The sequence below is a fragment of the Nymphaea colorata genome, chromosome 6 (genome assembly GCF_008831285.2).
Source record: "Nymphaea colorata isolate Beijing-Zhang1983 chromosome 6, ASM883128v2, whole genome shotgun sequence".
Classification (NCBI taxonomy): Eukaryota; Viridiplantae; Streptophyta; class Magnoliopsida; order Nymphaeales; family Nymphaeaceae; genus Nymphaea; species Nymphaea colorata.
Genome location: NC_045143.1, coordinates 11087530 through 11103775, shown reverse-complemented (window position 1 = coordinate 11103775; position 16246 = coordinate 11087530). Strand labels below are relative to the sequence as shown.

General features: G+C 35.9%; 1 protein-coding gene across 3 annotated transcripts; it reads left to right on the top strand.

Moving 5' to 3' along the window:
- Nucleotides 1–1540: 1540 nt before the first annotated feature.
- Nucleotides 1541–11391, top strand: LOC116255767 (uncharacterized). Of its 3 annotated transcripts, XR_007573611.1 has the most exons (3): nt 1541–2211; nt 3414–4158; nt 11069–11391. XR_007573611.1 is itself a non-coding variant. In XM_031631752.2 (2 exons), exons 1-2 carry the CDS (start codon nt 2020–2022, stop codon nt 11234–11236), a joined length of 360 nt encoding a protein of 119 aa, XP_031487612.1. In that variant the 5' UTR covers nt 1541–2019; the 3' UTR covers nt 11237–11391. The 3 variants fall into 3 exon arrangements, 1 of the variants encoding a protein (XP_031487612.1); XR_004172948.2 differs by lacking the exon at nt 3414–4158 and having other exon boundaries at nt 11028–11391; XM_031631752.2 differs by lacking the exon at nt 3414–4158.
- The last annotated feature ends 4855 nt before the right edge of the window (nt 11392–16246 follow it).

Below are 16246 nucleotides of genomic sequence, written 5' to 3'. Positions count from 1 at the left end.
GGCTGAGGAACTCTATACCTTTTATTACCTATCAATATATGAAAATAGGAAATAAAAATCAATTGATACTTTATCTAACTGGTCCACATTTGGTTCTTTGCAAGCTATTTGTCCGAATAGTCAAAATCATCATCTAGATCAAACTGATCTATGATCACTATATTTATTATTTATCTCTTTCAAAAACTCCACATATGTACTCTCAATTAGCGCCATAGCTTTAATAAATTTAAATTCTTTGGGGTACTCAACTAATATACATCTTGGAAACCTGTTATCAACTTATCAAGTTTTTGATCTATTATTTTTATGTGTTACACATCCTCTAGAACATGCATAGTTATAGACGCAATCTCACCCCAAGAATTTTTTCATAAGAGCATACTTACCAACATGGTTTAAGAATATTCTCTTACAAGTACTCTGTAAAAATGTCATTATTATTTGATGTTTTAGGTACTATTCACTAAATACATTCATAATGTTCTTTTTTAATCTACCTTTAAGAAAATTTTCCAAAAGCTTTTTTGAAATATTATAAAAAAAATGAACCTACCTTGGCATAATTGTTAATTAGGGAAACACTCAAATTGAGCCACTCTGATCAAGTCCTTTTAACCCAATTCTAAAAATGGCATAAACCGAATCAGACTTGCAAAGGGAAAGAATGTTTTGGATGTTAGAGAAAAATGTTGTAAAAAGGTGATGAGACGAGGTGATGAGCCTCTCATGAGGCAAGATGAGGCGATGTGAGACATTGTTTGAACCATAAGCTTCAATGTCAAATCTGTGAACTGTATAATATTTATAAAAATAATGAGAAACATAATATTTGCATGTCTACCGATATTTTATTTTGCTCAGCAAAATTATTTTTGATAGGTATAATTTCTGTTCATTAACCATAGTTAGCAGTTTACCATAGTCACGGACGTATATTCTTGTTTAAAAAATGCTATTTACATGACAATGTATTAGCTCTCCATTTTTTTTTATAATGGTGCTTGCATACTTTGATCTTATCTAAGTTTATGTTCGAGACTTTCATTTTGCTCGTTTGCACTAAAAAAATGTCTGACCTGAAACAAAAGAGAAAAGGGAGTGATCTTAAATTCGTGACGTTCAAATATAAAAAATATATTATCAAATTAAATTAGAGATAATCAAACAACCTTTGTTGAAATTTTCATATTTAAATATTAATTCGGAACAGCTATGAATTCCACAAAGCTGATATAGATGGATTAGGAATGTACGTTTATTGTAATAGCTTTAACACCATAGGGCTGCGTTGGATGGCCCCGGATCTAAGATCCGGGACCGATTTCAGATCTAAGGATCTGGAATCCAAGCTTGTAAAGCCAGACCCTCGAGAACCTTTGTTGTGTTGTGGCTTTTTGAAGCCATCGGATCATTCTCACCGACGCACGGCAGCATCAGCCGTGAGAGCATGCGACGGCCGGTGACGAAAGGATCTTCGGCGAGGCGCCATAGCTGGTGGTGGCCATGTCCAGGCAAGTCTCTCTCTCTCGCTCTCTCTCAAAAAGGAGGGATGAGTTGCCGGAAAAGGAGGGCTTTGCAGCCCTTCCGGAAAAAGAGGGCTTTGCAGCCCTTCTTTTCCAGTAACCACATGGCCAACGAAGAGGGTTTCAAATGCGCCGATGAGGTTATCACCTTGCCGGCGGTTTGAGTTTTCCTCACAACCCTCGGCCATTGCTGACGATTGTGTTTTTTTTAAACCCTCGACCATTGCAAGGGTTTATTTGTTCTTGAAACCCGCGGCAATGGCCGAGAGTTTGGTTTTTTGTGAAACCCTCGGCCATTACCGAGGGTTCTGTTCTACTTGAAAGTTGAAACCCTCGGCAATGGCCGAGGGTTCTGGTTGATGTCAAACCCTCGGCCATTGCCGAGGGTTTGTCTGTGCTCTCAGACCCTCAGCCAATAGAGAGAGATTTGTAGAGAGAGAACAGAGGGAGATCTGTAGGTATAGAGAGGGAGAGAGAGAGAGAGAGAGAGGCGATGCCAGAGATGGCTTCATGGGCGTGGCGGAAGAGCCCCGGCACGACCCTGGAGAGGTCGCTTCCCCCTTTCTGTCGTCGCACTCTTCTTTTTGCTGCTGGACTGGCCAACTGTCTGTCGCCTTGCTTTGTACCGTTCCATCTCTCTCTTGATGTTGTGAAATTGAAAGAGAAGGAAAGCACGAGAATTAAGGTAGTTCAGTCCTCAGGACTTACATCCACAGCTGTATTGTTCATTCTCATTTTGTTACAAGTCCATCAATACATGATATATAGCAAATGGCGGAGAAGAAAAGCACTCAAAGGAAAGATTCGTTGGTTCATAAACGGTAATGAACAACCGATCTTCAACTATGGATATACAATATTGCATAGCTATGTTGGACAAAGAGTTCATTTCAACACTCTCCTCAAGTTAGGCATAAAGATGTAAACAGCCCACTTGCTTCGTATTCATTGATTTGTAGAAAACCAAGGTCGAAGCCAATGGGGAGGGAATTGACAAAAAAAAAAGATTAAAATAAATGAAAATTTTTAGTTTGGCCCCTGTAGTATTTGGATGTGGTTTAGTTTGGCCCATGTAAATCTAAACCCGAATCCAACCCACAAAACCTAGGTTGAAGCTTTCTTTTGTCTCTGTCTTGCCCTATTTCGTAACTGAAGGGGGATTTTCAATTTTGATTTGAAAAACGCAGCCCTCAGCCTGCGGCCGCCTGAGTCCCTAACTGCTACCCGGTGCCACCGAACCGCCACCCACCGGCCACTTGAGTCCCTGTCTCCCTGACTCACTGCTACCCACTGCCACCAGAGTTCGGCTGTGCCCTTGACAGAGTGACAGACTCAAAAACAAAGAACTACCCATATCAAGGGGAAGCCTCCAACCTATTACATAATTGCTGGATTTGTGTTTTCAGTAATTTTTGTTCCTTACCTCCGTTTTGAGGTACACAATCCTACATTTACTTTTATAGTATACACTTTTGTGGTCAAATAATAAAGTGACTGCCTCTCCTTCTTTTTTTCTTCACAATTTATGGTTGATATCCAAGTTTATTGGAAATTGTTGTATAAAAATATGTACAATTTGGTGTTTTTATTGCATTTTGGTTGTGTGAAACTGTTAGGCCACGTTTGATGGCCTGGATGTTTTTGGGGGGGAATTTTTTCAAGGGTAAATTCTCCACGGTAAACTGACAGAAAGGAAAATTTTCCTTTTTCTTGTTTCAGGCCATGTTTGATGGCATCAAGAAATTAAAAAGATATCATCTCTCACATAACAAATATGCATATCAAGAATGTTAACCAGCTGAGGGGGAAGGGGGAGATAGAGAGAGAGAGAGCATCATACCTAGACTGCAAAATGAAAATCTTTGATGAATGGCGTCATGGTTGCAGGTAGAAGCAGGTCGGAGGAGGAAAAGGGACAGCGAACGATGAAAGAACAACAATTCAGAGTTGCTTCCTTTCACCCCCAAAATCACAAAAAGAGACATCGGATATCAAAATCAGGTCTTCAAAGTAGAAACGATGGCGAAGTGGACAATGTCGCCGGAGGAGGAAAATAACAAGCCGCCGGGAATAGTAGCAGGGTATTTTGCTGGAACAGCACAATGCGGCCGGAAGAGGGATAAAACACGGCAATCCAACCCTAGATAGTCCAATAGATGCATTTATCTCCGGAAACAGATGGGTCGATCATCGGAAGCTGAGGAACAAGCTCCGAATCGATGTTTGGAACAATAGCTTTTGCGGAGAAAAGGAGAACGAAGTATAGATGGGGCGAAAGAGGGGAATGGAACGAGCTTACCTGTGAAGAAATGCGATCGCCCAACCGGCTCTGTGATGAGAAGAGAATCGAAGGAGTTCGGTTCGAACGGAGGAGGAAGATGCGATAGCGAGGGAGAAAGTGCTCGGTCGATGTGTGATGAAAAGGGGATAGAAGAAGCTCCGTCGATCGAAAGAGGAAGCAGCAGTAGCGAGGGAGAAAGAGCTCGGTCGATCGGCGGTGGCGAGGGAGAGGAGCGCGCACGATGGAAAAAGCCCCAACGGGCAAAAAAAAAATCGTTGAAAAAAAGTCGGACCCCCACGGGTCCGACTTTTTTCCGGGGTAAATTTACCCTGAAAATCGACTTTTAGCACGGTAAAGTTTCTCACATTTGATGGTGCTGGTTGAAACCGTACAAAAAAGAAAAAAACCCCTCGATAAACAGTATTTTTCTTAGCCATCAAACGTGGCCTTAGGTTCAAGTGGGAAGGGCTATCCTCTTCAGAAATTGGGAACCTAGCCAATTTGAGCGGACTTCACAGACTTGATTCTTAAAGAACACAGGTTAGCATAGTGTGTGAAAGGTTTGAGAAGATGGTTTGTTCTTTGGCATGAAAATTTAACATTTTATCCATTTATACCAAACAGCTTCTGTGGCTAATCCTATCAATTGCTTATGATATGCAGATGAATTAATTCATCTCTGAAAAGACCTTGCACATGAATCTGATGTATTCAACAAGTTCAAGTTCAAACAGATAAATATCCAAATTACTTGTCGTTTTAAGCTGCATAGTGCATTTATTATCTGATTAATCCATGCAATTAGGTGCATGTCATTTGTTTTCTCATTAGTGTTGAAGTAATGCTACTCTAGTCTAGTTCAGCCCTCTTAACGCTAGCCTCGAATATATGAGGTAAGTTTAACCTGAAATATTTGTAGATTTAATAGCTGTAATCATCTCTAACCGTTGCATATATGAACTGATTTACATCCAAATGTAAACCTGATCCTCAAAGGATTGAGATCATATCTATCCAACTGTGATCCATATTCAAGGTTTATGACCGTTTAGACTGAAAATTAAGTTTTGTGTCGGTTCTGCTTTGCGCATATTTTGATAGAGCTAAACACAAACCCAACTGCAAATGACCTTCTTGCACTGTAGAAACTAGTAGTTTTTGTTGTCATATAAAGCACTAATTTTAGACTTTCATTCACTTTTTTGAAAAACCAGAAAGGTACTTCACATTAAGCCTCTTTCCATGTACTTGGGCTTCATAAAAGAAAGTTCAAGAACCATGTATTTAGAAGTAGTTTTCAGTTTAACTGCAAAGCATATCGATGCTATTTAAGTTAATCTCGGCCATTGGATTTTACTAGTTCTCTTTGCTTCTCGCATTGGTTCAAGCAGAAGTAGGGATCTATCATCTATGTGACTATGTCCCTTTAGTTTTTGGCCAACTTGGTAGAATATAGTCTTGCGATGTTAATTGTTGTGTATTCTGTTAATTGTTGTGTATTCGTTGGATCCAAGTCAGCAAACGTTGAATGGATATATGTAATGAGTTCACTTTTGTTAGTTGTAAAATGTTCTTCACAACAATGCTTTATTTCAAAATTTTCAAATTGAATTCTTTTTTGGTGTTGCTTGTTGCCGCATTTCGAAAATTCTGTAGAACAATGGTCTTTGTTCCACAATTTTTTTTTTTTTTTTTTTTTACTGTTATGCTCGAGTTATAGCTGGCTGAAATGGTTCAAGTTTGATTACTTCGATATGTTTAAATCTTATTGTCTATTTTAAATTTTAGATTTTTTGTGTTAGCTTATTGAAAAGATGATGAAAAATATTCAAGATTATTTAAAAAAAAAAACAAGTTATTGACCAAGAGGGAGAAAGCAAAGAGGGAGGAAACCATATTGCTGGTTGTTCTAGTCCGAAAGCTCTTGATGTTGGTCTTTTTGACTTGAATTCTCCACCTTTCAGGTATTCAAAAATTCAAACTGTAGAAAGCATCGTTCGTGATTCAGGGTTGTGACTTATATGAGAGATATCAGTAAATGAGAGAGATGAAGTTAAATGAACATATATATTAATCATGGGCCATATCAGCACAAGCTTCATAGATATCCAGTGTCCATAATTAGCATAACATATATGTGTCTTATGATTAAAGATTTCCATAGTTAACATAACATTTATATGTCTTAAAAATGTATAATATGTACGTATATGTAAAACTATATACTATATATATGTTATACGGACATATATAGTATAGCATATATGTCATACTATATGTTATGTGCAGATACATATATTCATATAATATGTACACTTATATATATATATATATATATATATATATATATATATATATATATATTATATTGTTTGCCCTGTTATTGTTTTAGTATCACAACTTCAAATGATAGTCCATTTATTACTGAAGGATTCAGAGTTGGAAGAGGGTGGATGGTAGGAAGAAAAAACATGTGCATTTGGTAGTCATGAGAGATCAAGTTAAAATTCGCCATATAATATGAATGTGCGAGCATATATTGACTTAAGTCGTCATAGCAAACATATATAAAATGATTGAAAAACAAAGTTCAGAGTTTGTTCATAACAACCGCTTGAGATTGAAGGCATCTGTAGTTGCAGTTCATTGGTTAGCATTTCAAACTTTGTTTTTAGAGGCCATGATAAAAGTTCAAGTTCATTGAATCAAGGTAAATTGAATCAAGGTAATTTTATTGAATTCATTAAAACTTTAGCTAGTTTTAATGACAAAGTTACACAAGTTGTTTTGGATAATGCTCTAAAGAATGCTAAATATACATCACCATCAACTTAAAAAGAAATTTTACACGTTTTTACAAATAAAGTGAAAACTAAAATTATAGAATAAATTGGTGATGTTAAATATTGTATTATTATTGATGAAGCTCAAGATGAGTCAGAGAGAGAGAGTAAATGACTGTTGTTCTTAAATTTGTTAATAAGCAACGTCGTTCAAGAGCGATTTTTAAATGTTGTGCATGTGAGGAATACTACAACAATTATTTTGAAGAATTTAATTTCTACTTTGTTGTCTCAACATAATTTTAGTATTCAAGATATACAGGGTCAATGATATGATAATGCTAGTAATGTGCGAGGTAAATGAAATGGATTGCAAGCATTAATTTTGAATGGATGTCCTTATGCATATTATGTTAACTGTTTTGTGCATAGATTACAACTTGCACTTGTTGCAGCTTCAAAAGAAGTTGTCGATGTTCATAACTTTTTTGAACAGTTAAAATATGTAATTAATGTTGTTAGTGCAAGCAGTAAATATAACAATGAATTGCATGAAGCGCAATCAAATGAAATTGCATTTATAATTGTTATAGATGAACTTGAAATAAGAAGATGACTTAATCAAATTGGATCACTACAGCGATCTGGTGATATTAGATAAGATCTCATTTTTTGTCTGTATGCAGTTTGATAAAAATGTTCTATGCAACATGTGTAGTATTGGAAAATTTAAGAGATAATGGATCAACATATCAAATATAGGGTGAAATTTATTCAGCTTACAACTTGATGACATCATTTGACTTTATATTTATTTTGCACTTGATATAAAAAATTTTGGGACAAAGTGATATTCTTTGTCAAGCATTGCAAATACAAAGACAAGACGTTTTAAATGCAATGACTATAGTTTATAGTTCAAAAAAGTTCCTACAAGAACTTATAGAGATTGGTTGGGATTTATTTATAGATACTATGAAAGCATTTTGTATGACATATGATATTCCTCTTCGATATATGGACGCCCAATATTTTGTCAGATGATCACTTTTTCGCTGTGAACGTAATTTTATTACAATGAGACATTATTATTATGAAGATATGTTTATTGTTGCCATTGATTCTCAATTGGTAGAGTTGAATAAAATATTTAATGAGAAGTTTATAAAAATATTTGTTTAATGTCGACATTCGACTCTAAATATCAATATGAGTCGTTTAGTGCATGAGATGCATACACTTTTGCACAAAAATTTTAGCCTAAAGATTATATAAACTTAGATTTAATATGTTTAAATTATCAATAGAAATATTATAATAATGATATTTGTCATTATTCAAGTTTTTAAAATTTGGTTACACTATCATATGTATGTCAAGCATTGGTACGTAGTAGAAAAAGTTAAGGATATCTATTTGTATACAAGTTGTTTGGTCTCATTCTAACACTTTCAGTCTCCACTGCAACCACAGAAAGGGCAATTTAAAAATGATATTTATCATCATCCAAGTTTTCAAAATTTGATACACTATCAGATGTATGTCAAGTATTGATACGTAGAAAGCGAAGATTTCTGTTATTCCTTTCACCTATTTCATCACGGTGTTTGTGGTTTTGTGTCCAAAAGCCAACAATCTTTGTTAAAGACCCAGGTCAAAGAGGCATCAGGTAAGCCTTACAACCCACCATAGGTTGCGCACAGATGTTGGAAAACTAAACCCAAAATCCTAAACCCTTGTTGACAAGATAGAAGAAATTCAAAAAATCCTCTCTGCGCTTGCAGGTGTTCAGGTAAAACTTTTATCCCTCGAAAACCACCTTCTCAAACTAGAAACTCAGGTTAGTCATCTCTCCAACTTAGTTACCCAAGCTAAGCCTGTAACCACTACCATACCATCAAAAACCCCTACCCAAAGTCTGGTTTTAGGTCACCTCGAGTCTCTAGAAGGAAGAACCCAAACCATCGAAACCAAGATCACTCAAATTCAGAAGCAACTCTCATGAACGATAACCTTGCGATCAATCTGCTGTATACCTTGATAATAATTTCCGGTAACGATTATGTCATCTACATATTTGACTACAAGGACAATATATTCTTCATGCCTTTTGACAAACATTGAATTATCAAAGTGACATATATAAAAGTTTTGGGCATCTGAAGCATGGTTTAATTTTTGATACCTTGATCTAGGGGATTGCTTTAATCCATAGATAGTCTTTTTAAGTCTACAAACAAAGTTAAGAGTACCTTCTTTTGTGTGTCCGGCCGATGGAAGATGCATGTACACCTCTTCATTTTAAGTCCTCTTGCAAAAAAACATTTTTTTACATCCAATTGATATAGTGGCCATTCAAATTTGCATGCGGTTGACAAAATGATGTGAATCGTGTTCATCTTGGCCATAGGAGAAAAGCCTCATAATCAAGGCCGTGGGTTTGAGTGTACCTTTTCACGACTAATAGAGCTTTATGTTGCTTAATGAAACCATCACAATTATATTTAGTTTTAAATATCCACTTACACCCTACAGCTTGCTTGCCTTCAGAAAAGATTGTGAGGTCCCAAATGTGATTTTGGTGAAGGGTGTTTAGTTCTTCTTGCATAGCTTTGACTCAGATCTCTTGTTTTTTTGCTTTTTGGTTGGATGAAGGATCTAGTTGTTTAAGTGACCTATGAAGGCCTTGTGATAGCTGGAACCTTAATATAGTTTAGAACTTTGCTCAAAGAATGGGTGATAGCAGCATATGTGACAAAATGTTCAAGTACCTACGAGTTTGAACCATACAAGTGGATCTTCTCAAAACTGTTTCAATGGGCTCAGCAAGTGGTGCTTGTATGACCTGTAGGGTTGTCATTTTGCTCAGATTGAGACTCACTGAGATTCATGTTGACACCAGTCGGATCAGAACCTCTACTCTTATGAGCAGTTTAAATGGATGTTGGATCTTGTTGTTGACTTTGGGTGATAATAGACACATCAAAGTCCTCATATTCACTCATATTTGGTGTCACACTGTCATTATGATCTTGACTATTCTTCCCTTATCGAATATTATGAAGAAAGAAAGGGGTGTCTTCATAAAAAAAAAATACTTCTCTAGAGATATATGTCTGCTTGGTGGTGATGTCAAAACACGTATATTCCTTCTTTGAAGTTGAGTATCCTAAAAACTTGTCAACCTCCTTGTTTTTGACAAAGCTCGTCACTCTCCTTTTCTTGACAAAACTGTACATCCAAAGACTCTAAAGTGATCCATTTTTATTTTCATGTGAACTTCGAATGGTGACCTTTCGGCAAGCCCCCTTGTGGGAGTATGGTTTATAATGTAGCATGCTCTCAATATTGCATCACTCTAAAAAATTCTAGGTGTGCAAGAAGTTAGTGGTTTTTTCACTCGGCAACCCAATTCTGTTGGGGTTGTCTATGCAGGTGAATTGATGCTCCATCCCATTTTCTTTTTCAAATTTATCAAAGAAATGATTTTTGTACTCAGTCCCATTGTGTAAATGAAGAGTTTTTTTATGAGTTTCAAATTCTAGAAACTTCGAAAAAAATCGTCTTTGGTTTTCAACAAATAGACCCATGCAATTCTAGAATATTAATCAATAAATAGTAAAAAATATCAAAAATTAAAAATGAATGAGAATTAACATGAGCATGTCCCCACACATCAGTATGCACTAACTCAAAAGGAGATAAAAAAGAGTAATGATTCATGAAATGAGTCTTGTCATCTTAGCATATTTTCAAATCTCACAACTATGAGAATCATAACTTAAACTAGGAAGCAAAATATTTTGAGCACAGTAAGAGGGGTGCCCAAGTCTTTGATGCTACAAATTGCCATCTCTCCTTGTATGGGCAGTCAGGGCAGATCAGCGCACATGAATCACATAAGGGCCTTGTCCCAAGATGCCTTCACCAATCTTCTTCTTCGTTGTAAGATCTTGTGTTTCAATGTTAGTATGGGCAAACACAACCTGAAAATTTAGTTCTTTGGTGATTTTAGACATGCAGAGCAAATTATACATTACATCATGCATGTTCTTTGTATAAGGAATTTGTCTCTGCTTGCTTGGAAATGTGTCCATTGATGTAGCCAAGCTTGTTTCTTCCACTAAATACAATAAGACTGATTTGGACCATGCTAGATAGTTGCTTTCAATGTTGTTAGATGCATGAGCGCCGAGGCATATGCACACGCCTCAGTGCGCACCAAACCTTTGAACACGTCAATAAGTTAGTGTAAGATGCAGGCTGACCTGATGCGTGGGCCTCATTGGCCTGATGCATGCACAGCAGTCCTGTGCGCACGAAGCATCTGATGCTCATGCATCAGGCGCTGCATTTATTTCTGTATAAATTAACGCTTTTTGGTTGAAGTAAAGTTAGAAGCATTTTAACTGTGGTTTTAATGAAAATTGGGAAAAGGTTTCGATCAATTGAAACCTTTTTGCCTCTTCTCGTTGCAGCTCAAACTGCTCAACTTCAAAAACTCTCACCAGAAAACGCTGCGTCCGCCCCTCCCTTTGGTGAGCAGTCTGGCGGTGACAGTAACATCTTCGGTGGCGGCAGCTCTCTCCCTAGCTGTGACAGCTCTTTCTCTATGGCAGCAGCATTCTCTTCACATTGCAGCTTAAGCTACTCAATATCAGATAATCTCACCAGATATTCAAAAAAATGCTGACATCCACCCCTCCCTTCAGTGAATTAGTTTTTTCTTGCTAGAATATTATCTTGAGAACAATCACATTTAGCTTAACATTTTTTTGTCTATGAAATTTGCTTTGTTTTCTTTGAACCCTTCACAATTTGCATTCAGTTTTGCTCCTTTTTTTTCTGATTGCTTAGTGAATGGTGGAAATTCATAGCATTTGAACCCATCTTGTTTTATGCAAGTAGTCACATATGTAAATGTCGTAACACGGTAACAGGTTGCCAAAATTCTTTACCCGTCCAACTGGTTTGAATTTAACCTTCCCTATTACTGTTTTCTGAACTTCATTCTTTTGATTGGTCAGGCTGCAATGATCAGCCATGCAAAATACAAATGAGGTATGAAATCAAGGTTGATAAATGTTGGATTGGTAGGAAAATTGTCAGTCATGAGATTGAAAGTATTGGATTGGATGAAGATTGAAAGTGTAACAGATCTGATTTTCCATGAAATAGGAAAAAGATCGTGGCATTATCAGTTTAACGTTTGCTGCAAACAAGTTGCTGCGAAAACAAAAAATCGGATTTAACACCGATGCATAAACAAAGCAGCACAAATCAGTAAGCCAAACTTTTGAAGGAGAGTTTTTTGATCGCTTTTGAATCATGTAGATCGTTACTCATCAAATTGGCACTTGAGAATTCAGTCTGGTTTTGATAAAAATTGGTCGGTTTGATCCAAGTTCTTGTAATAGTGGACACAATATTTTTTATTATTATGAAATCGACTTTCTGTATGCCTAACTAGAAGTTTAACTAGGCTGATCCATTTAGGAGTTTATTACAAGATGACTAACTAGAAGTCCAATTATGACTATTTGCATTAATCCAGTCAAATAGTATTTGAATATTGCGTTTAAAGTTGTGCATATTGCTTCTACACATTGTCTTTTATTTAAATACTTGTTATTTTAGTGGTGATTTTTCATTTTTTACATTACTTTAAGGACATTACATATTTCAAAGTTTTAGTCGTGATGTAAGCATCACTCCGCATTATCACGCATGGCAATGCTTCACAGGGTCAATGCATCGCTTGGCATCAACACACTTGACAACATTGATTGCTGCCATTGAGAAGAACCAACATTATTTTGTTGCAGGGCTTCACTGTTCTTGCAGCACAATTTTTTCTACCACACGATTTGTAGTTTCATTGTTTGGTCCCATCATGATGTTGAGGAAATGGAAGCCGGATGATCACTGAAATGAGCAACACCATAGCTCTGATACTATGTTATGAAATTGGAAGAGAAGAGGAAAAACACAAGAATTAACGTAGTTCAATCCTTAAGACCTACATCCACGATAGAAACCAGCACAACGGTTGTTTTGTTCTTTCTCATTTTGTTACGAGTCCAGCAACACATGATCTATTGCAAGTGCTGCACAAGGAAAGCGCAGTTGGCTCACAAACAATAATGAACAGCCAATTAAGGTATGTGGACTACAAACAAAAATCTTTTAACTACGGAAATAGAATGTTGCATAGCTGTGTTGGGCGAAGAGCTCATTTCAATACTTGGCTCTCTTGCTGTGCTGGTTCAGGTTCTCTTTTCTAACAAAAAAACTATATCCGTTTTTTATTTTATCATCTCCCGTAATGCTACAGCTATTCCTTTTTCAATTCAATCTTTTGGGGTTTACTACAGCGTGAGGAATATGCTTCATCACCTTCCAAAACCTCAAGGCAAGGCTTGAATCATATGCCTTTAACAAAAGAAGCCAAACTTTGGGCTTGAGGTGTGCACTTTAAGAACAAGGGTTAGAACTTCAACAACTCCCAGGATTTGGACAAACCATCAGCTTACAACAACAGTAATGCACAATAAACAGGAGAACGAAAGAGTTCAACCATAAGAAAAATGATTTTAGGGGTAGAGCCAGAAATTGCTAAGGAGCACTGGTAATAAATTTTAAAATTTTGAAGGGGCACCAACATGTAAATGAAGAAAATTACCCCGATATATCAATATGCAAATAGACACTTTTTGTTGGACTGTGTGGGCAATTTTCCACACAAGCCTGCACCTGCCTCTACCCATAAGTGATTTGCTTAATTAGCGGGTCAGTTTTCTCTCTAAATTTTATGAATTGAATAAAATTTGCATCTCACTCTTCTTAAAGGAGGGTACTATGCCATTTAACATGGCAGTCCTAGTTTCCCCATTCCTCAGGCTAATTATTTATGGGGGTCAATGGAAGCAGTATTGTGGGTTTAATACATCCATTTCATAAATTCATCTAATCAACCTTATAATCGATGAGCAGACTGTTTCACAATGGGCTCTGATCCATTTTGAGATTGTAGGTCTAACTCATTGCCATAATCAAACGCAAAATAGACAAGAGTAACTTTCCTTTTAGTTAATGACAGCAACCTTCAAAAGATGAAAAAACAAATAAGTTATGTTGGATTGAAGCTATGAAGTTTAAATTACATAAGAACTTTTCATTAACACTTTGAGAATTGCAAGTGACCACTATAAATATATTAATTATAGTAAGGCACCAAATGATTTGGGGAGGTGCTAATAAGCAAGATGGATGGCCAAGAAGTTTGCAAAGAAAATCAGACCCACTTTAATCTCATTGTAAAAAAAGACTTTAATTTTATGAAATATTTTAGGTAAATAATGAAGACCTGCACCTAACTCACATGGGTGTTGGTGCTAAGTATGGTGGTACACGTTTGGAAAATTGAGATCGGGCTAGATGTTGCTGGATGGCTAAACATTTGGATAAATACATTATTAAAACATCACAAAAGTATGATAAGCTATTGTTACGAGATAAATTGTTGCAAATGCTGCCATAGATATCATTGCTGCATTATAAACGATCAGTAACGTACTTGTAGTGACTTTTGTTAGCAATAGTTTTTATAAAATTTAACGATTTGGCAAGTTCAGCATATATATATATATATATATATATATATATATATGAAGAGATAGAGATATTGGTAAATATACATCACTTAGGTAAGGAACAAAAAATAGACCTCTTAAATTTGTGTTAAAAAGTGCTTAAAACAAAATTTGAACCTTCTAATGTATCTATAAATTAAAATAAAAATGATTAACTTAATCTATGTTTCTCACTAAATCACTCTTAAGGTCATATCCATGAGGTTAGATTACGAAAAAAAAAAAATTCTAATAATTAATTTTAATGGGTCTCGTTTTTTCCCCTTACCTAAGTGGTCAGGTATTTACTAACTTTCTTTTGTGTGCCAAATTGTTATTAGTCATTGACTATGATGCATGGAGTGTGATAGTCTATAATTGCTCATTTTTTTTTCTTTTTAGCAATAATTTTTTAAATTTTGTTCATTTGCCAACTATGGCTGCTTCGACTTTCCTCCCCCATGTACCCTCACCCAACACACACACTAGTAAAAACTGATATACCTGAAGACAAACGCCTAATGAACACATCCTTTCTTTTTCCATCCACTCATGTTTAGGTATAATTACAAGAGATTGTGTATTAGAAATCCTTTATTTTTGCAACCCGATCGCTCTTCTGACTTTGGAATTAATTATATTTATCAGTACAGCGTTTCTTATACACATTTGGAATAACTAGTAGAGGTTAAGATTTTTCTTTTTTTTTTTGAGGAATCAATGATCCACTCACAAGAGAGCCATTTCCTGCATCAGGCACTAGTATATTATGGGGGTTTCGTTCCTCGCCACATGGTCTACTTGCACGCACCCGAACCCTAGTGCATTTGTTCGATTCTCTTCTGAATCCTCCGCTACTACAACCTCAATCGGTCCAAATTTGGAACAAACTTTGTAATAATTTTATTATGGAAAAGAAACAGTTATCCAAAATTCCGTAGCTTATTATGCAAAACCACATATTATGTTTTTAAATTACGTGCATCCCCTCCTCACCCCCTTCTTCAACATTTTGGTGCCTTTTTCTATCTTCTTGTATATTTTAGTTTATGTTATTTAGTATTAATGAGAAAACATAGCCTTACAAAAAACAAACACATTTTTTTTAAAAAAAAAGCACGAGAATCGTGAAAAACAGGTTAAACGAAACAAAAACAAGGATTCAAAAATGCCAAAAAACGACAAAAAAAAAAGCGAAAGATGAGTTTTTCACCTTTTTTTTTTCATTTTCTTATCACGTTTTTACAGTTTTTAATTACCAGATATTCGTTTTCACGTTTTCTTTTCATTTAATTTTTGAGACTTTCGTCATCTTTCTGTTCCTTCTATTAAAATTTCCGTTAATTTGTTTTTTCAAGGAGACAATTTACAATTTTAAACCCGAGAAAAGCCTTTCTGTTTAGAACTTGGAAGCTGTATTTGTGGCTATGCGAGAAAACTAGTTAGGAAAAATATATTTAAAGGGAAGCATATATATCAACTGATTATGGACTAATCTAGTGAATCAGGAAGGTGGGTGTACAATGCAACTCCAAGACATATTCCTTGGGATTATGTGGCAGAGAATTACACTCATGTTGGTTGGCATCTTCAGTTTCTTTCTTTCATTTCATTCTTTTTTTAAATCATGGTCTGCTGGTGGTATTTCGCAGCCTCATTTTTCTAAGTATTTTAATTGGCTTGTTTTTCTTGGATTATTGTGAATTTCTTAAATGACACTTTTTTTTTTTGGATTTTTGGGATTGTCTTGGGGATTGGAACGGAAGGTTTTGTTTTCTATGTTTTTGGATCCTCTTGGACTAAAAAGTGGGTTTTTGTCACTGTTGTACAAGTTAAAGAGCTAGGATTTTTTGTACTAATTATCTTATATACCATGAATCGGGCTATTCTAGCCTTGTTTATCCAATTCTGATCCAAATCGGCCGATTTCAATAAATTTTGAATCGGTCAAAGAATCGAAACAGGAGGGGGACGATGCGGCACAAATCGTTCGATTGGGACCGATTTTAGCACCACCGGCCCAAA